This window comes from Polyodon spathula, chromosome 7 (genome assembly GCF_017654505.1).
Source record: "Polyodon spathula isolate WHYD16114869_AA chromosome 7, ASM1765450v1, whole genome shotgun sequence".
Classification (NCBI taxonomy): Eukaryota; Metazoa; Chordata; class Actinopteri; order Acipenseriformes; family Polyodontidae; genus Polyodon; species Polyodon spathula.
The window spans coordinates 30920476-30946525 of NC_054540.1; the positions used below are offsets into that span (position 1 = coordinate 30920476).

General features: G+C 37.7%; 1 protein-coding gene across 1 annotated transcript; it reads right to left on the bottom strand.

The window, feature by feature from the left end:
* On the bottom strand, nt 1-25352 carry creb3l2 (cAMP responsive element binding protein 3-like 2). The gene is made up of 12 exons (XM_041255267.1): nt 24881-25352; nt 14664-14895; nt 11275-11462; nt 10640-10724; nt 9348-9529; nt 8801-8947; nt 8515-8573; nt 6972-7040; nt 5661-5760; nt 2749-2872; nt 1232-1451; nt 1-1035 (listed from the first exon to the last, which is right to left on the bottom strand). Exons 1-12 carry the CDS (start codon nt 24980-24982, stop codon nt 960-962), a joined length of 1584 nt encoding a protein of 527 aa, XP_041111201.1. The 5' UTR covers nt 24983-25352; the 3' UTR covers nt 1-959.
* Nucleotides 25353-26050: the final 698 nt, after the last annotated feature.

The window sequence follows — 26050 nt, forward strand, 5'->3', positions numbered from 1 at the left end:
ATTTATTTTCTCTGGGGGAAAAAAAAAAAAAAAAAACAACTTAACATGTCTCTAGTCTGTTTGTTTATTGTAAATTCAAAAGCAGGAACTGCAAACGAAAATCTTGATTTTGAAGATGTTTGCTAAATAGATAGAACAGTGTGGTAAGGAACCACATACTATACAGTGCATATTCAGAATCATAAATACTATACAGTGGGTGGGGAGGGTAAATGTGAATATAGGGTCACAATTAGTTTAAGGCAATGGGCTGTGATAAATTGATCTAAAAGAATTGTATACCTGAATGCCATCTAATTCATTTAAAATAAGGCTCTTAATTATCCTGATAAACCAGCATTCTTTTATTTAAGATTTGACAATCTATACTTACTATGCAGCCATTTGATTGCAGTGGGTTTAGCAAATGTCTTCAGTGTACAATGCTCACTATTTCACAATTCAAATATTGACCTGATTCACTAGGCAGTGTTGCCATGTACACAGAATTCTTTAAATAGTTACAACCCCCTAAACATAAGCTGCATCTCTCCGATGCAAATCAGTTTCAGTTACGAAGGGCAAAACATCAGCTGCTCAGGCTCATGAGTCATTCTGGAGAACAGAAGTTGCTACATATTCCTACCCACAACTTCCCTGAAGGAATCAGAGGCAGTAAAATAACTGAGGAATGATCATCTCCCCAGTATTACTGAATTATTAGGCAGATATTTTTAATCATATTTAACAGGGGGCAGAGATGGGGTATTGTAGTACTCAAATAAAATAACAACAAATAAAACAACATAGATGACTAAATATTTTTGGAAGTATACAAAAACTGAAAATACATAACACACTAAAAATGAATACAATATGTATAATATATAAATACTAAAAAGAGAAAAGTATAAGCTTGTGATGTTGAGAGTATTGGCTGAAAGGGAAAGGAAGAGGGGTGCGTGACGGGGAGCAGGACCTCAGGAAGTTTCGTTCACTGTCCTCTCAATCTCTATCACTTTTCTGCTTTCATTTGCTCGCAGTTCCATGTGAGATCTGCCCAAAAAACAGAAAGAGAGAGTCAGTTTAAGACCCTAAATTTGGAGATGTAATGCATTCAAGTAATTTTTTTGCCATGGCTGAAAATCAACTCTGTGAGATTTGTTTGCTTGAACTTTGCCAAAAATTACTTGAAGATCATGCATGCATGCATTGAGGGAGAGACACTGAATGAGACCTCTGACTTGCTTACCTGTGAGGGTGCAAGTCTATCAGTATGGATTTCTCTGTCTGCGTGTCATTGCTGCTCAGATACTCTGTGTGACTGTCTGGCTCTTGTGCCTGTGCTGTGTATCGTGGGACTGTGTCCTTCTGTCTGTCCCATGCCTCAGCGTACTCCACAGACGGCACAGAGGGGTGCAGCTCCTCACGTGCACTGCGCTCCTCATACCCCAGCAAGTTCCTCGACCGCACTGAATGGGAAACACAGTAGAGACATGTTTGAAAGAGCTGCAGGGTTCAGCACAATTAATTGGTATATTCTTACTACATTCTTCCTTAGAGAACAATTATGTGCCCTGAACAGCAGTGGCTATCTAACAGGTGGACCAGGGGTAGGGGAAGCTGTGGAAGTAACTAATCTACATGTTAGTACAGAAAACATTTAAAAAGATACATGTCATATCCCCAAGGAATATCGTCTATTAATGTACTGCATGTGGGAAGTTTCCAGCAGTCAGGGCGAGGTCATCATAAAACACAGCAGCATATTCACATAAGGGAAGATCCAGCACAATTCACTGAATGTGGGAAGTTTAAGACAGCAGGGAGCTCTAAAACATATTAGTACATTCCCCACATGGAATAAAACCATGCATCTCTGTTCTGCATGTGGGAAGAGTTTCAAATCAGGTGAAACTACTGCTGCCAAATTCACTCAGCTGGAGACTGACAGTTGTACTTAGTCCTGCCAAACAGATTTGTACTGAATATGAGCAGCTGTGAAGTAAAACAGATACTGGGAAAAAGTATCAACTATAAAAGTAAAAGCTTTGTGTAGGGGGTGCTTCAATACAGTATATCCTCTTTCAAATGCAAGGACATCTTATGTTTGTATGTATGTACTGTATACACCACCCAGTATCAGATGAACAATGAAGGGTGGGGCAATTATTGCCTGATTTACCCATTAGAATGGTACACCAAATATTGTTAATGTACTTTCAATGTGGGTAGGATATTTGTTCTTTGTTTCACCAAGAGTAACTTAAAAAAAAGGTTGCAACATTCAATGTGGTACTAGGTCAGAGCTGTCACTATTGTCACATTCTTGGGGGTAAAACGGGCAACAGATTTCCAACACTAGTAATCTGCATTTAATAATCTGTTACACTACAGATCTCTCATCAATCTGTTAAAAGGAATCTGAGAATTCCTTTATGCCCTCTCAATACAAGGAGCTTCCAGGGCAATATCTGTCACGTGTACCTACACTTATACAATCACATTAGTCTTGACATACCTAATAATTGCCATGTCAAGCTATCAGACGTTCAAGATGTTAGCATTGCTGCCATGCAGCCAATGGGAAGAGCCTCATTTTGAAGAACGATTTCCAGACTGTAATGCAATGTTATTGTCACCCGAGATCATCCCTGCTGGGTTAAATAAACCGGTGTGCACGTAGTCTTTAGACTCTACTAGTGGAATAAATGCTAGTAGGAACGTTGGGTGTGTGTGTGCGTGCGTGCGTGAGTGTGATGTCCTTACCTGTGGCTGTATAGGATTCCTTTGCTGAACTCTGGCTGGGAATTCCTGTCGTTGTGATAGTGGAGCAGGGACCAAAACTCGGTGAAAAGCTACCCAGGAATACTGCAAAACACAGCATCACCACCTAGGAGAGAGAAAGACACACATAGCTATGGGTCACTAAAATATACCCAGGAAGACAGCATCACCACTTAGGAGGGACAGAGAGAGAGCTATCATTAAAATTTAGCCAGGGGAACTTTGTAAACAAAGGAAAATGAGTTCTTGTGTTGAAACTGTTCAGTAAACCAGCCTCACGTAACTTAAGCCATTATGCGATTTTTACCATGGATATAGAATGCATCAGGAGTTGAAACATATTTTCTTATATGCTCAAATCAACCAGCATAAATAGGTAACAGACAGGGTTCTCCCCAGGAATTCGGTACAGCAGGGCGGCAGAACATTATAGCCAGGAGCACTTTTAAACAGAAAAAATAAAAAACTTGCCTTACCTTAAATATATAATACAACATAGAATTTGAATAATGTGTTGTCTTTCACCGACTATCTGGTCGCTCTTTTTTTAATGTTCTACATTTTCTTTTTCATGACTTTATTATGGTAAATTACCGTGATTATTTAGGCACTCTACGATTTGACTGGGGAAAGATAATGTAGGTTTACTGGAGTTAACAAAAAAATAAATAAAAGAAATAAATAAAAACCAGTAACCTGTGCAGTTCCTTTTTAGCTTTAATTATTGAGCTTACTGCTTTATTTAAATTGTTTTCTTTATGTTAAGTTTTTTTTTTTGCTGTCCTACATTTTTTGAATGCAACTGTTCATTTTAACCTTTTTTTTTTTTTTTTTTTTTTTACACAACAGTACACACAAATGTTTGGTCACCATCATAACTGTTGCATGAAACTGGAGTGTAATAATCAAGCACTTCTGCACTTCAGCATTTGTATAACAGCTGACAAGTGTTCGCTGATATCCCATCACGACTTTCTTCTTAAAAGCATACATATGTGGTGCATATGTATAGCTTACCTTTATTTTATTTTTTTTAAACTGTCTGACAGTTCATTGGATAGAAAGAGGGTTATTTGCATCTACTGTCAAAGTGAGTTCCAGTATCACCGAAGTGCATAGTCTGCTGTACCAGCTGCATGCTAAACATGCTTTCACTTCAAAATACACTGTAGTAGTTTTTTCTGCTACAGACAACAATAATACACAACAAATGAAACCCGTCAGTTGACAGAGTACTCTTTTGGAAATTCAGGATCGCTGCAAACCTGTGAAATCAAGTGAAGTACGATAGTATATCAGTGCTGCTGGACAGCTACTGACTGCAGCCCCCTTAACATTGTAGCTTTGTTTTTACAGTATTTCAATAACCACACTTATTTTTAAACAATATTATTTTTGCAATTACAGAGGATATAACACTGACTCAGTGAATGTTTGGTTTTATTTAGGCAATTTCAAGTTATTAATAAAATAATTTTAAATTATTATTAAAAACGGCAATGAAAAACATCATTTTTTTTAAAAAGCAGTAAGGTGCGTAATAAACTGACTCCATTGTAATTTAACAGTTGGTTCAAACTATAACAAAAATACTAGATATAAAACTCTAAAGATAATCCAGAAATAGAAAAAAAAACAAGGATTTTATGCTGGGTTGTTTATTGGATGATGATTATTATTATTACTACAATTTTTTTTTGTTAAATCACTTAACAGACAATTAAGATGCTCTTCAAGCGGAATATATCACATTGCCAGTCTCCCATGCTTTGAAACAAAGAAAAATAGGTTTGTTTATGATAACCCGCAACTACTGCTTGAAGGAGCTCTGATAACGTGACACCTGAAACTTCAGGTCTATGCCACTGCTTAAAGAGACGTTTGGCACAGGTCTGAAATACCAGTTATCTTAACTACAGAAATGTGCTATTTTTTGCCATTTAGAATCATTTTGTATATAATTTTCTGTATCAGTCTTCACAACCAGCAACGTATCTTATCTCGCCAGTGTAACAGTGAATGTGCACCCAAGCAACACTCCAGCCTTAGCGTGGATCGACCATGACCACGGTTCTGCTGCTTAACAAAAGACAGCTATCCACGTGTGTCTCTTGTTCCTGGTCTCTAGGGTGTAGAGATGTAAATGAACCTCACACAGTTAAGCTTCTAGACAAGACCCAGACATGCTAGAAGTGAACACAGCCCTCAGTGAGCCATGGGGAACGTACACTTGGGATCTGTATTTAAAGCCTGTTCTTTTTCCCTTTTATTCTGCAAAAGAAAGATGTACTTGGTATGTTACTAAAACTGTAAAATTAAACTGCTAGATTTCCTAGGAAGAGCCGGTAGGAGGAGAAGGTACCTTGAAGACAATTCTAGGAAATTACTTACTGTATGTACGTACACACAATAACCTTTTATCAACAGATTTACCTTTCTCAGTGGCAAAAACCTTAAATCCTGTTCTCAGACCAATGTGTGCACTTGCCACACAGACCCATCCACGTATCTAGTTCATAACTTGAGCTCTTTCCATGTATTCCCTTAAAAAGTAGATGTACTATTTTCCACAAGTACATATAACACGACTGAGGCATATTGGCTCAATTTTTAAATAGTTACTGCTGATGTGGTAGGAAACACATACTATGCATGTACTATACTTGAGGCATTTCATTTTAGACTCTACAAGGTCACGTAAGTTTGGGCGAGACTGCATTTAAAAAAAAATTATATATATTTTAGGGATCTTCATTGTTATACCTGATAAGAGCCATAAATAATGGGTTTAAATGCCTGGATTACCACTCCTGCAATGCAAGTCCCACTAAATTACTTCTTTTAATTGGTTTCTGCATAATATCTTGTCAAGTACAACACACACACACACTTACCATGAGGCAGGTGCCAGTCTGGGTAGTGGCGACACGGCAGGACCTGGGGACCTTGCCAGCTACCACTGCCTGCAGGCACTGAAGCTGCTGGAGCAGAGACCTGGAGAGGGAAAACAGAGCTTAGAATAGCAGCAGCAAAAGCACCCCGACAAAACAGCCTGGGGCTAACTAACTAAAAGCTGGTAACATTCCTGTTAAATACTGGCTTTCAAAGCCTAAAGCTAATCAAATTCCACCAACACCCTGATTTAAAACACAAGACTGACCTTAAGAAAATGTTTCCTACATACAACGTACAATTTCTGTATGTATCTTCATATTGATAAAACTAAACATGCATTTTAATACAACAGGTTCTCTTAATAGTGTTTGCAAAATGTTTACTTCTAGTAAGACTGAATTAAAGCAAGTAGCCGTTTATAAATATTTAGGTATCTGGCTGGACGGTGCGCTTTGTCTTTTAAAACCCATATTGATAAAGTTAAAATCTAAAAGTTAAATCTAATTGGTTTCCTCTTTTGCAATAAAATCATGTTTTACACGTTCTGCGAGGTTTATTCTAGTCCTGATGTCTGTTCTTCCAGTACTGGATTATGGTGATGTTGTCTACAAAATGGCCTCAAAAGCTGCTTTGGGGAAGCTTGATGCTTTATAGCACTCTGCGATAAGCACCAGTTATAAATCTCATCTTACTCATCACTGCGATCTTTATATTATGGTTGAATGGCCTTCATTGCACACTTGGCGATTGGATCATTGGCTTAGGCTACTTTACAGACCCCTGATTGAGAAAACCTCACTATATCTGCGCAACCTATTACAGTTCTCTGCTTCAGTTTACAACTGAAGATCAGATTCCTTTATTAGATGGGTTCTTCCCAGAGTGTCTACTGTTTTTGAGTGTACTTCATTGCAGTTTGCAGCTGCTTATGACTGGAGTGAATTTCAAATCAAATTAAAAAAACTACAGTTTGGTTTCGGAGGGAGTTTTTAAATCGGAATCTGAAGCCACCATTTTGTGCTGCATGTGTATGTACTTGTTAACGTGTTTATTTATTTTGCTATGTTGGATTTGTTTGGTTTGTGCTGCTGTGATATTTGCCTCTTGACCAGATCTTCGTTGTCAATGAGAATTTGTTCTCAATCATCTTATCTGGTAAAATAAAGGTTAAATGAAAATGAAATATGTTTCTACTGAAAACGGGTGTGTACAGCCTTGAAAGAAAGGATTGAGGCACAACCAGAATCTAAACGAGTGGGCATCCGAGCAGTGTAACACCAGGAAAAACATATTGCGAGTTAAACTCTTACCTGTTTGTGCTCTCCAGAGTCTCCACTTTGCGACGCAGTTCGCTGTTCTCATTGGAACACGTTTCCACCCTGTGGACAGAGAATTATAAAAGCTGTCAGAAAAAGCCTCTTACTCTCCTTCTTAGTAAAGTTTTCAGTAACAAACAGTCTTTGTATGTTAAATTATTTGTATGCTCCAAGTGCAGTGTTTTCATTGTTTCTTGTGTGAGGCACAGAAAAAATGCAGCAGACTGCACCAACAATACGTAGAATGTTTGACGAATAAAAGACTCTCTGTAAAACTATCCAGATTACTTAACACTTTTGCCACTAGAGGGAACCAGACACCCGTCTCCACGCTTCAATCTTTACATTTGATAATACTGTTGCATATTGAAGAGAAAGGGATTACACAAACACTCCCTGGAGAAATGACAATATTTAAAACTATAATTAATTAAAACATAATGCAACAAGATATTGCATTTCATGATTCAAATCTAAAAGCCAGCGTTGATGTATCAATGTGCTTGATGTTCACATTTATCTGCGAGCAAAGGGACACAGTTCGTTTGGATGCGAACTAAAGTTTTTTTTGGTTTGTTTTTTTTAATTCTTTTCCAGTTTGCAAGTGCACTCTGTTAGTTTATATGGTCTGTGAACTGGATGTTTACCATATCCTGCAAGGTAATTTGAAAGACGGCAGCTATCGCATTGCTCCGGTTTTTAACAGCATGTTTTAGTTTCGTGCATATTGCTGTGGAAGAAAGCAGGGGAACACTTTGCTAATTTAATTAATACATGTGTTGAATGCCTGCAGTAGGAGATTCAGTTACGCAATACTACACTGCTCTCCGACTGTAGGCATTAAACAAATAATTGAAGGAAAGACTGAATACATTTTACTATGTTTGTACAGTTTGGCTTGGCTTTTTCTGTCTGACCAAATTTCCAGGAGTGCTTTAGGTTTCTTGCACTGTCCATGTAATTTACCAGATTCAGGGATGACTTTTTTTTCTTCAATTCACTGATGCCCTAGCAACTCTGAAGTCGCTAAAATAACAGCATACAATAACATATAATAGTTAAATTAAACAAACATTGGGTGCATTTATTGCAGATCACAATAACTCATTATTTTCTTTATATTATCTCACAACATGTTAAAATGTACAAAAAGCCAGGTTAAAATAGATCAGCTATTAATATTACCATTTAAACATGATACACGCATAACCAGAATGGTTAAACAAATAATCCATAAGGTTGTTTATTTTATTTTTGGATGACGCTAACACAACCTAATAATTACTTTGCTAAAGCAAAGAGATACAGTTTTGTACTTCCATTTGTTAATTATTCTTTTTAAAAACACTTGCACCGTTTCCGACCGGGACAGAAAATGAAGGCTGGCAACTGGGACAATCCCTAATGTAGCCTGAAACATCTTGATTTTGCTCTACTTGATCCTTAAAAAGACAAACGCTTTACTCTGCTGGTATTATATAATTTTAAATTCACAAAAAATAAACAAAATTAAATACAATACAAAAAAAAATCTCACTTTTTCTCCAGAGTGTCCATGTACTCTTTCTTTTTTCTTCGGCTTTCTTGAGCAGAAATCTGAGATGATAAATAATAAATAAAAAAAAAAAAAATAAATCAATGTTACCTTAATAGTTTTAGTCTAAGCTATAGTACTGCTGGTCCAGGAATGCCCCTACCAAGTTTCAGCACAATTGGATGAGCAGTTTGCAAGATATAACAAAACATTCCAGAACACAGTAAGTGTCCCTATATCCCTGTCCTATGCGTCACTATATTTCTGCATGGGATCCAAAGACTCTCACCTTGTTTTTGATCTTCCTGCGGATTTTCTTCAGTGCTTTCTCCTCAGATTTGGAGAGGGGGAGCTTGGTGGGGACGGGGTAACCCTCAGCAATCAGCGTTCTCTTCTCCTCCTCTGTAAGCATCAAGGGCCCAGAGCCCTGCAGCTTCTACAAAAAAACAAACAGGTTATATTAGCTATTTAGAACGAGAATTGATGGGAAAGAGTAACTCAACATTCAAAAACACCCAAAGCTTAGCTAAACTGAGGTTCAATAAGATGTGAATAGTAATATTTATTTTAATAAAATTTGGAATCCTTAAAAAAGTTATCCTCCAATTTAGAAGATAAAACATTTTACAGTTTTAGTAACATGCCAGGTAAATTCCTTTCTTTGCAGAATAAAAGGGAAAAAGCACATGCTTTAAAAACTACAGACCCCCAACAATGGTGATGGTATTAAAAAGGTACATGTAGGAAGCTAAGCGGTCTAAAAGATTGCGATTACTGCCATCATAGTCTTGCCAAGAGGACAGCTATCCACTCCTCAGCAGTTTTCCAGCACTTACATGTGGGGCGGTGAGAAGTGGAGAGTTGGTGAGGGAGGAAGGTGCCCGGGGTGCCACTTTGAGGGTGGGCTTTGACTGGGTGGAGCTGGGAGGTGGGCAGGATCTGGTCGGGCTCTGCCCACCCTCAGAGTCACTGCCATGGGAGCTGGGGGGAGTGGGGGGCAGCTGCAGGGAGTCCAGGCCTGTGAAGATGAATAGGAATGGAACAAATACACAGACACACAGCGGCAGAAAGAAAAATAATGTTCATAACACCCAAGTCTCTGGATATATCACTATGCAAATTTACCAGCTAACTTAAGGTCACTGGGACACCCTGAACCCAATAAAGTCCCAGTACATACTGCTATTTTACAGACCCTGACTAGCACCAATTTGGACTACCTTACCTAAGTTAACAAAACCCAGTCTGTAAAACATAGTATATAGGCTAAAATTATTTTCCACATTAGCAATGTTTATCAAAAACATACATAAATCTGTATACTGGTTGTTTGTTTTTTTTCTTTTGGTCTCAAAAAAGGCCAAAGAATGGTCAAGATTGATCCTTCTACTATGAGGGCAGACCTGAGGCAGGGCAATGCAGAGAAGCTCACATTGCCACTACTTGTGCCACCAACAATCGGTTTACTATGTTCTTCCATAGTTTAGAAACCAATCAAGTTCTTTAGATTCCATGGTTATTTTTAGCTGTAGGGGCACAAATTCTGTCTTCTTAAAAATGTGCTTGTTTGTCACTCTCCCACTGACAGCCAAATTGACATGCTCCTTCAACCACTTGCAACAGCAGGATGCTATACACAAGATTTTCACGCTCTGCAAAAACTCAGGAAACACATTTTGAAATTTTAAAGTATGGACTGCAAACTTGTTTGTTTTGTTATGGACAACATCTTTTCAGCATTGAAAGGTAATTTTATTAAAACACATTTTTAATAGAGAAGTCTCAGACACAACACTATGCTCTAACATTGGTGAGAAGATACTTTTAGTGATGGTACTGCCATGATAACATGGGCTTCCAAGATTAACCAAACAACAAAATAAACAAAATATAAGCTAAAGATAATTGATGTTTTTAGCAAAAGATGGCAATTAGTGTTACCGCTTCTTCCAAGCCAGTATAAGGACAGCAGGCCATATTTAAACTGAATCCCCACCCACTGTTTGTGATACAACACAGGGACACATTCCACCCTGGTTCCAAGGCTCTCTGCAGTCTCTAATGCAAGGATTCTAAACACACTAGCCCTTTATTTATTTTTTTAGCCCATTTGAAAGAAAGTTCTTACCTTTAGGCGAGAGGTTCAGGAACTGATCCACTTCATGTGGCTCCAGCTTAATCTTTGGCAAAACCTTTTCACTAGCATCACTCTTCTGGGAATTTAACAAAAGCAACGTTGTTGGCGCTTGGTTGATTACAAATGTATTTAATATGGCCTGTCAGATATCTTTTTGCCAAGTTGCTAAGTTTGAAACAATATGGGCTCCATCTACAGAACTTTAATGGTGTTTTGATGAATTAAATAAGGTTTTGGACGATTGTTACTTTTCTAAACTGTTGTTAAAGAAACCAACAACAGTCTAGAACAGTTCCATTTGACACCCCCCATCTTGCCCCAGACACAAGAGACCAGAAGACTGTCAGGATATAAACAACAATAAAAGATTCTTCTGCACAAATACCATCTTGGTTCTCTTTTGTGAACATATTAATCTCAAGAAGATATGGGTGTTTTTTCCCACCCCATAGAACCAATGAAAGCACCACATTGTTCACGTGCAGTGATATAAAAAAATAACTTTTTACATACATCTTATTAATACAGTCAATTGTCATTTTACATCTAGTGTAAATATTTTTACAATCTATTTTCTCACCAAAACAGGCCTTATTGGTGCCCATCTTGGTACCTGGTCTACAAACCTGGCTGGCGACTGTGACCTGTGGGGGTGCGGTCAGCAGAATGGGAACAGCCAGTGCGGGGCTCTGCGTCTGGCTGGAGGCTGCGAGGCTGAGTGTGAGGGCAGGGAGGAGGATGGTGGGGTCGCACAGGTCCATCTTCAGCTCCTTCTCTGCACTCTCCATGGGCCAGCACTCGCTATCCTCATTGCCTACAGAGAGAGGGAGAGACAGCAGCGAGTGGGAGCACTGATTTAGACTTGTTGCTAAATACAAAGGTAAAGTAACAAAGAATAAGGTCACATCAAAGACATTTGGTTATGTGGGGTCCCATTTTAATCTTGTTGGTATTATCAGTATTAATAGCATGTGTTTTAGTTGTAAAAAGACGAAACAATGATTTGAACACAACCATTTAACCAGGGGGAACAGTGCTCTATTTATTTAATGTGGCATCAAAAGGTTCCAGTCATGTTCAGTGTAATAATAATAAATAAATAATAAAAATAATTAATTCATTCATTCATTTATATAATAAACACACCTTATATAAAACTTCTCTGGCAATCACAATCGCCACTAACACCCCATCTGTCTCCTGCAAAACTCCACAGGGTGTATTTTTCTTATAATGTAAATGCGGCGACGGTTGCATCAGTGTCTGTTTTTATTCAGCATTTCTTCAGATTTTCCAAAAAGTAAAATTAAAAAAAATAAATAAAAAAATACAATGATCTGAATACAGCATAGCTGTTGTAGGGCTTTGAGAAAATGTTGACAATATCTAGACAATAAACAAACAGCTTACAGTAGGTGTTAAAACAAATAGTTCATTTTACATATTAACAATATAATAAGTTTAAGAACAATAAAGAAAGCTACATAAAATAGACTCCAACCCAGTAATATACACCAGAAGAAAGATACTGAAAAAGCTAAGTTACCGTCAGAAACATGCGTAAATAAAAGTATAGTACATGTTAATTGTACTAGTTCTGAGTAAATTCTGACCCCCCCAACCTCGCAGTGTGGGAACAGATTAACTCAGTTCTCTTCCACTTGAACAGGGCCCTAAATGGGGAGAGAAGCAAGACCTCCCAGCCTTCTCCTCCACCCCCCCCAAATGAGTAAAAACACACATTGCGAAACAGAATAAGAGGACTGTATTGTCTGTGTGTGTCTTGGGGCAGTGGATCAGGTTCTAGGCAATGTGGAACTGATATACCAGGGAGGGAGGAGTTAGGTGAGGCACTGATAGATACTATACCCCCAAAGCTCTTTGACTTACAGATGCAACACACCATATCCCACCCACCACCCAAGGGGATAGCTGATACAACAATATGTCTGGTAAAGGTTCATTTTAACCATCTTTACACTTATTTGGCCACACTAAATAAAGTGTTGCTATCCATGTACTGCTACAGTAACAGTCATTTACATTAGCAAACTGTAAAATCTATATGAAAACAAGGTAAAGGGAACAAAACTGCCACTGTAAAACTTTCAGAATGTGCCAGCACATATCTGGGTTTGTGATTTCATGTATCTGTACATTAACCACTATTTTAAAGTGAGTGCAAAGTGCCCCCTGTTATTTGTAAAAGTTACATGATACTATGAAGTAAAAACGTAGTTGGAATATGAGCAGTGTCTTGCTACTGTTAAAGTTATATTTGCTGTGTTCCTTTAATCAAAAAAGGCAAACAGAATACTTGGGTATATAGCCAAGGAGGTTATGATGAGGTTATATAATGCATTGGTAAGTCTGTACTTGGAATTCAGTGTCCAATTCTGGTCACCACACCAAAAGGGATATTGTGGCCATGGAGAGAGTCCATGGAAGAGCATCCAGGACTTAAAGGATTGAGCTATGAAGAAAGGACTAAACTAAATAGATTTAGCCTGGAATAAAACAATTTAAAAAAGAAAAAAAAAATTGGGGACATGATTACAGTCTTTACAATCTTAAAAGCAGTTGACATGGTTAACCCAAACCATTACTTCAAGCGCAGTACAGAAACAAGGACCAGAGGACACAGTTGGAAATTAAGTGGCTATACCTAGGACAGAGGAGAGGAGACACTTCTTCACAGACTTGTGAATGTATGAAATGGGCTACTTAATCATGTTTGAGACTTAACTTGACAAAGTTCTGACATCAATCAGCTACTTGGAACCGAATGAACTTAGATGGGCCGAATGTCCCCCCCTTGTTCGAAAACTTTATGTTTTTAAAATTTAACCAGGCAACTTTGAACTGGGAGCAAATTAAGATGTATTTAAAGGCTGTAAAACACACTTGTTTTTTAAAACCACAAAAAAAATGGTAAACGCTAGGAACTACTTGTACAAGAAATAGATGAAGCCTTGCTGGCACAGGACTGAAAACTTCATCTTCCAAGCTGGCTTCAGTTGAAACTTTCTCTGGTATGTTGGCATTTGATACTAGGCTTATGCACAACCCACCCTCATTCCTAATGCCTGTACTCCTTCAGCCTTTGATAATACAGGTTCACACTCCTGAATCAACGACAGAGAGATAAGCCTGCGAGATCAGATTCATGTTGTCTTTCAGGTTAATAGATATATGTATGTCACCTCATGCCCCAGATCTTTCCCTACACTGGTCTTCAAATAGGTTGTCTACTCTATACTCAGTACTATATAGTCTATAGTCCAGTACTAATGCAAATGGTGTAAAAAAATTAACCTGAATTATGTTATGCATTTTTCTCTGGGTGCCGAGTACTATGGTTCGCTGGGTGTTCATAGACAGTAGAGACATACAGCTCCCCTGTGCGCTGTTGGGAGCGCCCCTTTGCCTGTGCAGCTCAGAGCATTCAAAGTGAACAGATCAGCTACAGTAGTGCCAGGAGAAAGAGCTCTTTGTCTCTGAAGCAGATGCTGAAATACTGTTTCTTTATATTAAATGCACAGTGGCAGAAGTCAAAACCGTATTACATGCCCAACATCACGGCACAAACTAGAAAAAATATCTCAGTAAAAATGAAATTGGGAGGTTTGTAGTAATTTATTGTAGGAGTTTTCATTTACAAAAGGATTTAAATATTTACATAAATGTACACTGTTTTTAATCTTTTTTTTTTTTTTTTTTTTTTTTAGTTAAGTTAAATATATGAACACACACACTAAATACAAATGAGTATGGTGCTGGAAGTGATGCACTTGAATTTTGTTTAATTTTAATTGATATTTTGACTTTAAAAACACAAGACGTAAACAGTCTGTGCTTCCCATCGTGAAACCACAAAAGGACATACTTTGCCTACATTAATTTCCTTCTGTGCTACTGAAGACCTTATGAGTAAGTCTTTCAAGACAATGGTGGACAAAAGCAATACTTTTTTGGGTCGTCATCCCCTCTCCCAGGTAAGTTTCTGCTTGCTTACCCTGTTCCCTGCCCCCTTCGCCGGGGAGGTGTGTGAGGGGGGACTGTGGCCGGGAGTCCCCGCTCAGTGAGTAGCTATGTTCAGTCTGGATGTGAGGGGGTGAGGGGGAGGCTGGTTTCTCCTCCTCCTCCTCTGTCTCCATGGCCTCGCTCCTATCAGACAGGAAGGGGTCGCTCAACAGCTGGCCCAGGATGGCGTCCTGAGAGAAGTCGTCCAGCAGCTCTGAGAAGTGCTGTAGGGGCACAGAAAACGCAGCAAATGAAACTGCTATTGTGCAGCTCACTTCGAACAATATCATATCAAGGGAAAAGCAGCAGAATGCTACACATGTATAATACAGCTTCATAAACTCAAAGTAAAACTCATGGGAATGATGGACGGAATTCTTATTGTACATAGTACACATTAAGAACTATTAGGGAATGAATTTGGCACGTTTTTTATGCAAACTGGTTGAAAGTGCTTTATATAGGGATAGCACAGCTGAAACTGGATAAAAAACTACCTGAACCAGACAAATCAGCATATCTTTGCATTACTAAACTCTATACTGTAAGCTTCCTGATTTCATGAAAGTTTAAAGTAAAAACAGCTGCCCAGAAAGACAGACGTGAACAGTACTTGCATTCCGTTGAGGTGGTGGCACAATACAGTAACAATTACATCTACACGATCTACTTTTAACAAACAAGGTTGGGAATTCTCTGATACTGACAATGGAACTTTCAAATCAAACAAACATATTTACTACAAAATATGGGATTTATTAATTTTATTAATTATTGTACCTTGAACGCTTTCAAACCATGAAGTGTTTAAAATGAATACATGACTTGACACAAAGGCAACAACAGCATTGAAAAGTAAATAAAACAGAGTGCATGTCTGAGCATTCCTCTGCTATCAGATCACAACCCTACAGTCAAACTGCTTTAAAGTCACTCTTTTGTTCAGCATTTTTTTTCCTGTAGATCGTGCTCAGGCCTGTGAATCACTGCAGGTATCATGTCTTCCAACGAAAGCAAGAAATGAGCGATACTAATCTTTCTTGGAATGCAGACCAAGATCTGAAAGTAGGTCCACAGACACTTCCAACTGCCCATTCCTGAATTCAGCCTCTACACATGCATCTGATAATGGGCAAAAAAATTCCAATCCCCATTTATACAGCCAGAGCACAAACCGCTACATCCCAGATCACTACATCTATTCAACTCAAACTGCTCTATCATGATGATAAAAAAAATGCAATGTTCTAAAGTGCATTCACCTGTTTTTATTTGGGTCTGTTACTGTATTTTAAATTGCATGTACTAATGTTAACCAGTTGGTCAATAAATAGCCCCTGGGGTAAAACACTTTCTCTTGATTTCTTTGTAAGATAGACCCATCTTGCTTCACTCGCGGGCCTGACAGAGCAAAGAGTGCTAGAGAAATACACTCTCAACTTGATTAGGAGATACTGTAGCCACCCAACACACATCATACACAGCTGGTAATCTACAGCAGTAAATTAGAACCAGTGTGCAACTGCATAGAGAATATAAATTTGTCAAACACATGTGTTACGATTGCACCCCAGTAGTATTTTTCAAGCTTTTTCCAACCTCTCCAGGAAAAGACAGAGTACAGCCTGCAATCATGGAGCAAAGAGGCCTGTTTCCAGGCATTTATAGACACACTGCGGTTGCCTAAATCTCTGGTGCGGAATTAGTCATCGCAGAGTTGTTTTGCCAACAGTGAGTCAGAGCGTGGGCACAAAACAGTGTGCAGTTTGAAATCAGAGCTAGTCTACACAGTGAAACAACAGTACTACAGGGAATCATAAAAGCATAGGACCGGGAAAGAAGTGCTACAGTGTAGTGCACGCACAAAAAACGTTGTGTGTTACAACGGTAGCATGCCAATATTCATAAAAAAAAGTACAGTAATGGTTAGTTACACATTACGTTTAAAATAAATGTATGATGCAATGAGAATCTGCTGTTCCTACCTACCTACCTACCTCTCTCTCTCTCTCTCTCACATATACATATATATATATATATATATATATATATACATATATACATACATATATATATATATATATATATATCCCAAGATGTACAACATATATATATAATATATTATATAAATTGATATATATATATATATAATATAAATCCTTTTTATATTATAGAAAAAACCATTTTTGTAAAAACCCTTTTAGGAAGTTTTTCATTTTATTTGCAGAAGGTGTTTTAAAGTTTTTGGAAAGCTCATTAGTCAGATCAGGCACAGTTCAAGCACAGATGGGAGCAAATGAGGGAATGGGGAGAGAAAGCAACAGAGCCAGAGAGTGAGAATGCAAAATGAGACACAGAGTGGGAGGCTCTGCCAGAGTCCCGGCAATCAGCCGAACATCTGGATACAATTAAAGACTGAATAAGACAACTGTATAGCCAGGGGGGGGGGGGGGGGGGGGGGGGGGGGGGGGGGTTTGTTACCAGAAACCAGAGCCAAGCTTGCTCGCCAAGGGACTATTTAAAAAAAAAAAAAAAAAAAAATTATTACAGCACTCTTTTAAGGCTATTTTACAAAAAAAGGCTAACTTTACATCCCTGTGGAGATTTCCAGATAAAGGAAAATAGACTTATTTGAATAATCCCTACAACCGTTTTCAATTAATTATAACAATTAAACACCGAAACACATTAACTTGTACATACTTTGCAGGTACAGAGGTGCAAAACTGTCTGAAACAATGTGAAACAATTCATCGGGTACTGCCGGTGTCTTTCTTGTATAGTATCTTTCTTCATAAGTTAATTGCAAATTAAAAAAGCTCTACTTCAGATGTTTGCAATAACAGAAAGAGAGAGAGAGAGAGAGAACGAGAGGAGACACACACACACACACACACTATGGAGTATTGAGAAACCTCCTCTCCAGCAAAGCTAGGGGTCCAAGGGTTACTTATCTCTGTTGTGTAATCAGGACCAGCAGAGATTGAGCCTTTCCACATCAGCATGCCAAGATACATCCAACAGGGCTATGGAAAGGGCATGTTAAGAGCTCACCCGCACTGAAAGTGGCCTCAGCATCAGTTCTCTATTTCCATCAGTAATTAAAATAACTGAATTTTCAGGGATTCACCTAGACCATACTCCCTCCATAGACACCTTTCATCGTTCTTGTTACTAAACCTGCAACATCCATTTATCATTTCTCTCTCTTTCTGAAGATTTAAAACTTCTGTCTCGACACCGATATGAGTAAAGATGGCTGGCACTTAAAAGGAAAGAGTATAGTACCCTAGAAAGAGTTGGATAGTTTTCATTTCAAAACCCAAACACAGTTTGCTTTTAAAAACACCAATTACAGTATAACTGCCGACCCCACTTTTGAGGAAAACAGCAGTCAGACTTCTTTTTCATGTTAGAAAATATTATGAAACCTGTTGGGAGACCAATTGTCCTTGACAAAAGACCTACCCTACAATACTGGGCTAATGCAGAGGCAACATTATTTTGTGTTCACCGGAAGAAACTGAATTTAATATACTCACTAGTAAATCATAAGAAGTAAACAAAAAATGAAATAAAACAAAACGTATCTGTCAGGAAGATTGTTTATCTTTGTTTAGTACGGAGATTTGGTGGGAAACCAGGTTTTATTTTGTTCTCTCAAACTTTTTTCTTTCAGTAAACTAAAATGGAAGAATATTCATTCCACTGCTATCAGAACAGCCTCTAGAATAAACTACACACATTTCCACTGAAACAGAGACAGTGGTTCAAGCAGCCAGTTATGCACAGACGCAACCTGCAGAATTGGCTGTAATACGGACTAAAAAGGGAAGTAAATGACAGACAAATCACAGCAAAAGCCTCTCAACAAATACAACAGGTAATGTACTAAATAGCCTAAAATGTACTGGAAAATAGAGATGTACATAGGCATATATTTGACTTAAAAGGGTTGTTCAATTCTAAATTATGTTTACTTAGAATCTTTACATATATATATATATTATATATATATAATATATAATATATATATATGGAATAGATATAAACTTTAACAACCATTCCATAATTGTTGGGAACAAGGAAAAGCTGTTCGGACAATCAAGGTGCAGCCACAACCAGGGTAGTATTTTGTATTTTGAAGAAAAGCAGTGTTAGCTGAAATAAACTATACTAATAAACAAGTCCACACATTTATTACTTTTAGATAAACAAAATATTAGTATTTTACTCAGCTTCCATTTATGTCTGTTCCACACTTGTTACAAAGGTCAGCTTTATGTACTGTTGATAGCAATTGGACTTTTATACAATCACAATTAAACCCCCTTTATCTAGACTGAAGAGATTGTTATTTAAGTTATCCAGTAACCTCCTCAGTACCTTCCCAACTCCAGCAATATAGTGAGGAAACCGTAACTCAAAACTAATTCTTAGTGGGATTTAACTACAGCAAAAATATACAATAAAAGCACCTTAAAATAACATCAGCCTGCACACTTGACAAGGTAAACCCAACATTCTGTTTGCCTTCTCAAATGAAATGCATTCATTAAAATGGACCAGCAATCATTCTATTGATGAAAGCAGTAGCAGCAGTTTTATTTAACAGCCATAACTGTTGTCCACTCACCTTTTTACAGGCTCTAATGCTCATGGATTGAAGCCAGAATTCATTAAATCCACTGGGATCCCCTCTGAGGGCTACTGCACATCCCATCCAGTAGTGGTAAACATTTGTTAACACCCACTATTACCAGGAAAAATGAAACACGCAAATGGCTACCTTGTTCAAGAAGAGTTTAGAACAGTATACATTACTTTTTCTACCATTACACTAGTTTGCTTCGGAAGTTTCTTCTCCAGAGTTTTACTTTTAGATGACAGATGCGGCCTGCAGTCGCAAGATAGTGTGTATATATATCTAAAAAGATTTAGTCAATTCCTTAATTTAGTATGAGATAGAGATAGATAGATAGACAGATCGATCTATATATAAAATATGTGGTTGTAAGCCATTTAAACCAGCAGGAGTTTTGTAGTTGAAAGCCATTTATCCATGTTAATCTGTCAAAGGAATGCTTTAAAAAGCAGCATATCCACTGACTTTTTGCATATAGAATACAGAGCACTCAATGAAAATGACTGGGATATTTCCCTTTCAGGCCTTTAAAAAAACTGACTAGATATTGGTAAATCCTTTGGCTCGACAGCTAAACTGGTTGTCATGGAGCCTGCACGCTCCTTACAGAAACCTATTTTAAGTGGGTCTTGCTCTGTATTTGAAGGTGATTTGGGGACAGCTGACAAAATGTCCTTAAATGTAGCTTAGATTAAATATTTTTTAAATATTATGTGTTATGTTTTTTTCTTGCTTGTTCCCCCACCCCCACTTACAGTACACCAGAGCCTGAACTGACCTAAAATCTAAACCATGCTGTCATAATGAAATGTAAAATGGGAATAGCAGTAGAAACCTAACTTTAATTTCAGATTTGTATTTTCTATTTCAAAACCATTTACAGCTGTCTGTTTTTTTAAATTAAATATACTATAAGTATAAAAAAACATACTGTAACAAAAACATTTAAGTATTACAAGGAATATGAGCAGTAACACAGAACTAATCTTAACAGAGTCCATGTAAAAATTATAAAGAATAAACAACTTGTTTTTAGTTATTTAACAGTACATTCTGTAAATTATGTTCAATGCTCTATTATATAGAAAATGGTCTAAACATAGTTAACAATACTGGTTCTTTATAAGACAATACTCTATCAAACAAAGTACTAAGCTTATATCTCCTTTTTCTGGAGTGTGGCCTTCCACGGGAGAAGCATGAACGAAGGGGCATTAGAAGGGCAAATCTCTGGGAAAGAAGTTTGTCTTGAATAAATAAATAAATAACACTCACTGCTTCTCCAGACACACATTCCACAGACTTGACATACCCAACCCCCATCCCCCGAAGTGGCATCCTACCTTACACCCTCTCGTGACACCCCCACCCCACACACAAACACACACAAGTACAGATGTAGAGGACTGTGGAAGGAAATTACAGACTTTCGAAAAGCTGTATTTTGTTACCATACGTCTATAGAGGTCCTTTTTTCAGTTGACTTAGGAATTATTCTACGTGTGTTGGAAGATCTTGCGTTGAATCACTGTTTAAATCAAATCTCATTTTACAACCTGTCCATTCATTTTAAATCACATGGGGGTTCATTCTTTGTTCTGCTTACCTTCATTTGTGGAGTAATCCTTGTTCATTTATGCAGTATCCTCTGTTTAAAACAATAAGAGAACATTGGGCCCTATTTCCGGCTGTGCCTTATGATGGTGTATTACTTTCATAATGCAACAACACCTGTTTCATATTTTCCTTTTAATCTTAATTTACATTTATTTTTGTAATGCATTTAGCGCAATACCAAAAGCAGTCTCAGTTCTGCAAATAGCATTCTTTAAAGGACCAGGTGGTATTTCAGACAAACAAACAGACCTACTAAGCTTTTGCTCATCATAAAAAAAATAATAAAAAAAAACACACACACATTGCAGACAAATTCCTGAAACAATGCCTCGAAAAAAAAAAAAAAAAATATGATACAAGGACAGTACAAAAATACTGTCAACTGGATGCATATCCATAATGGGCACCCAAGACTGTACAGATTCAGTGGGACAGTGGGTCTAAAGAATGCTAATTTGTACGGAGGGACACATGACCACTCCTCAGCCTTTTATAGAAATATATTAAGCTAAGTTAGGGGTTAAAGTCTTAAAAGGATCAAAATGAATAACATGCCAGCTGAGGCCCGCCAATCAGCTCTCGATCATAGTCAACTCTTGCCTATTGAAACTTCCACTGTAAAATGTGACTCGTAACAGGGAGATACAGCTTCTATAGTACAGATACAACAAACATATCAGGTATTCCCTGTAAATAACAAATGAATCCATCACAGGAGGAACAGCCCACTAACACAACAGTGTGTGAAATAGATTACAGTATACTGCATCAGCCTTTTTAAATTTTTTTTTTTTTTTTTTTTTTGTCCAACCCTGAAAGTGTGTTTTTGTACCAGAGAAACAGACTACTAGTGAGATGTGTTCTGCTGTTCCAGTGGCAGTGTCTGGGCTCCCCCTGCTTCTGGACTCGGGTCTCAGGCTTGAGCTGTACAAAGACAGCCCTTTATACTCCGGCTGAGGTAGAGGGGTGGGGTTCTTGAGAGGCTACTTGTTAAACCTTCCTTCAGGAGCAACTCGGGGGAAGCAAACAGGCCTTACATTGTAGGCAGTAATAAAGTGACCTTTGTTATAGTCTACTTGGGGACTGGGCAAGGGATCTAGCCGGACTGACTTACAGACATTCTCCTCGTCTCCTTCTCAAACGCATCTCCTGTTCTCGTTACTATTACAAAGTACCATTACGCACGGCCCCTCTCCCGTTTCTTCACATCTTTCACTGCCTTCACACTTGTATCACACTCAGGATAGTCAGGTTTCCAAAATGGAAACTGTACCATCAAAACAGATGATGTTTCAGATTAGGGGTTAGTTAGTCAGTCAATAATCCGGGGTATTTGTTTTGATTTCTCCATAGGCCAGAGTTTCCAGGGCCCTTTATTTAGAACAAATGCTAAATTTCATTTATATTGGGCAATTTGTTTTGAAGATAATGTTATAGCTGACCAAAAGCTCTTATGTTTAGATACGGTAGAAGGGAAATAGATTATTGACCTCCTAGGGTGTCCAGTGACCACAGGCCAATTCCTGTGTTAACAGATTTAAACAGAATGCTACTACAGTTTAGTACACGATTTATAGGCACCAATGCAGAAATAATTACCCAGATGTTAACCTACTCTAAGCTCTCGTTATGACCGGTGCGTGAACTTTTTCTTAAAACAAAGTTTATGGATGCTACTCACAAACTCAATGGTCTTAGTTTTCCTTTCTCTGAATCATTGCTGAGGTGAGAGTGCATCTGTGTGTGTATACAGGTTTATTTACCATCAACACCAACCTTAACAAAACACATTGTCCACTATGCTAATCTATTCTCAACCATTCTTTTAACAATGCTGGTGTGTTTACTGTACCTGCAAGCTCAACTCCTACTGAATATTCAAAAGTGTAATTCCTCCTATTCGCTCTAAATTTTGTATTCAGAATACCAAAGCAGCAGGGATACTATTAGAAATTCTGTTTAGAAGCAAATCTAGAATTCCCAGATTGCACTTTGAATGCAAGTGGGAAACAGCACAATGTAAACACAGTTGGTCTATTTCAAACACTGTGTGTGCTCTGACTGTCTGTAACCCAGGGTCAGTTTACATCCGTTTACAACAAGGAATAGGATCCTCTGCTTGAAACATCATTACCATGGTGGACATTTTTCAATCTGCACTGATTGGAGTCAATTATATTGCTTACAGTATGATATTACAGCCATGATTCGAAAAGTGAAAACTAGGCCTAAATGTGGTTGCTACAACACACTACAACAAGTAGATTATTATCCTCACTATCCATGTTATCTTGTTATTTTAAGAGCTTAAACATAAACTTTAGTTGCTTGTTCTGCAATTTAATCAGATAGTATTTCCTTTTACAAATACACTTTTGGAAGCTTTGCAATGAAGTACATGTCAAATTGATCAAATGATGCTGTGGGATGATAAGAGGCTAGAATGAAATTCAACAGCCAAGTTTAAATACAATGCAGGGACTAAATCAGCAATCTAGGAAACTAATAAACTCTCCAAGAAATGTTCAACTACTTTTTAACTGGTGTCTAAACTTTTTATAAAAACTTTTTTTTTTTTTTTTCAGCGCACCTTTTAAAAGGAGACAGTATTGGTAGTTTACAATCGCTAAGAACAAATATAAGTGTGTTTTGCTAAATAGCGAACAGTAGCATAAACGTAAGGTTATATTTAAAGTTTTTTGTGTGTGTGTGTGTGTGTGTATGTATATGAAAAATAAAACTCTTAAAGCACCTAAGAGATTATTTGGGAGTAGTTTTCAAATAACTGTTTCAATTATTTAAGTCAAAAATCTTTATTAAAGCCTTTCCCTTATTGCCTTAGTATTTGCAACCCCCCTAACCAAAACCCTTGCTGAAATACTGGATCTCCCAAAGGAATCTCAAACTACCATTCTAGTACAGAGGTCTGGTAAAGGCTTCTAACATTTCAATATATATATATATATATATATATATATATATATATATATATATATATATATATATATATATATATATATATAATGAAATAAAATCATGGCATGGGGACTGTTAAATTGATCTTATTATTAACACTTAACAAGATAATAAAATAGGGGGCCCTTTGTGCCAATCTACCCAAACGAAATCTAGCTAATTCCAGACAAAGTACTCAGACATGGGGTCAGGTAACAAGTCCATGCAAACCCTCGCACCTTTTGTAACAGGAAGTCTTTAAGAATACCAAGCACCATGACACCTCTCAGCCTCTGGGGATTTTTAATCCATACATTTTGTGCCAACGATGGAAAGCAAATACTTTAGACGTCACTTTTGGTAAACAGGAATATTAATTTGCATGTACTGATATTATTAGGCAGTACATTTAAAAAGCTGTATATGCGCAAATCTGGAATTGTTAGACTGCATTTCAAATGCAAGTGAGAAAGAGCACAATGTAAACTCGAATAACCAATTGTAATTTTGGTTTTAAGGATGTCTAAGGGTTAGCGCTGGAATCTTGGTTAGCATCAGTAATAGTCTCCATGTGATACTGTAATCGGTAAATCCAGGTGACCGTATTCAGATCAGTCCAAAAGGCAGGGCAGAAATCAACAAACTTTCAACCTGATCGTTTCTTAATCCATCTGTGAATTTCTTTTTGTGCGTCTCAGCAGCGTTTGAAACAAGTTTGCAAAATAAATCAAGAGGCATCGCGATTAATTTCCACGAAACTAACGGCCAATGCTACTGCTTCATTAAACATTAAAGACAATTTCCTCAAACTATCTAAACACATTCCTCTGCGCGCCTCATGTGGGCAGACAGACATATTCAGACTCGGGAGTGTCTGACAGAGAATTCAGTGTTCCAGTACAGTACTTGTTGACTATCTCCACCCAACAACGGCTAATTTACTATACACCCACAAGACACCCCATTCAAGGGCAATTTAAACGATTACTTACCGTATTGTATAGTACATTTTCATGTTCTCCAGGTTCCGACAGTTCACTCAGATTTCGATCCCAATGTAAAAGAGGTTCTCCGCCATCCAGAATCTCCATCATGTCGTCCCTGTCTACTGTATGTACTTATGTGTAATAACAACACAAATAACTTAACCTTTAATTAAAACTGTTAGATTTCAATGCGTTCTCATTAAAACGAATACACTTGTTTAATGCAAAAAAAAAAAATAAAAAAAATAAAACCACTGTCACTGAATTTAAAGTTACTGTTTGCAATAAATACTGCAATTGTAACTTCCACTTTGTAATATAGATACCAGTCAGTGTTTTCCTCTGGTATTTAAATGCTATATGTCCCTGTCAATACTTCTAATAAAAATAAAAAGTTTAAATCCCTCCTTGGCCCAGAATCCTGCTTTTACACAGCTCCACCACTTTGGAAACCAGAGGCAGGAAGGTAGGCAGGAATTCCCGTGTTTGGATACGCCTTTAAGACACGCCTCCCTGAGTTTTACCCAATCATAATGCATTTAATAACACTCTTTACTATACAGCTGCTCCCACTGTAGCAAAGCAGCGAATCAAACGCGCTGAAATGAAAACTTGCACAATGCCTTCATGTTTTTTTTGGTAAATCAATCAAGCAGATGTAAAGCAACGTCAAACACACCCACATATTCGTGAACGGACCCTTTGGAATGACTAACAGCAAAGATTACCAATCCGAATAAGGTAAATTCAACAATCCCGCCTACTTTTGATCGACACTACAATTGTCCAAGCGTGTACGAACCTATTATCTTGTTGACCAATCAAATAGGGACAAGAATACCAAAAACTAAAAGTAACTGCCTTTAAAGGCATGTCCCCCTATGGCGTAGCAGGGATTCCAAACCAGCCCCCGTACCAACGAACTTGAGAGAGAAACCCAAAAACTGTAAACAAGCAACATGGCGAAGTGTTTGTTTTGATACTGGGTTTGGAATGTTAAATATAAGGTTTAAAGCAATTCTGCAGAACAATGGGTTTGTAGTAAGAACCCCCCCCCAAAAAAAACACTGTTGTTTTCATTGAAATACATAACACACATGTTCTAGACAGCTAATAGTCTACATTACATTCTTCTTTACCTAAAAATTAAACCACACTAGTTTTAATTAATACAAC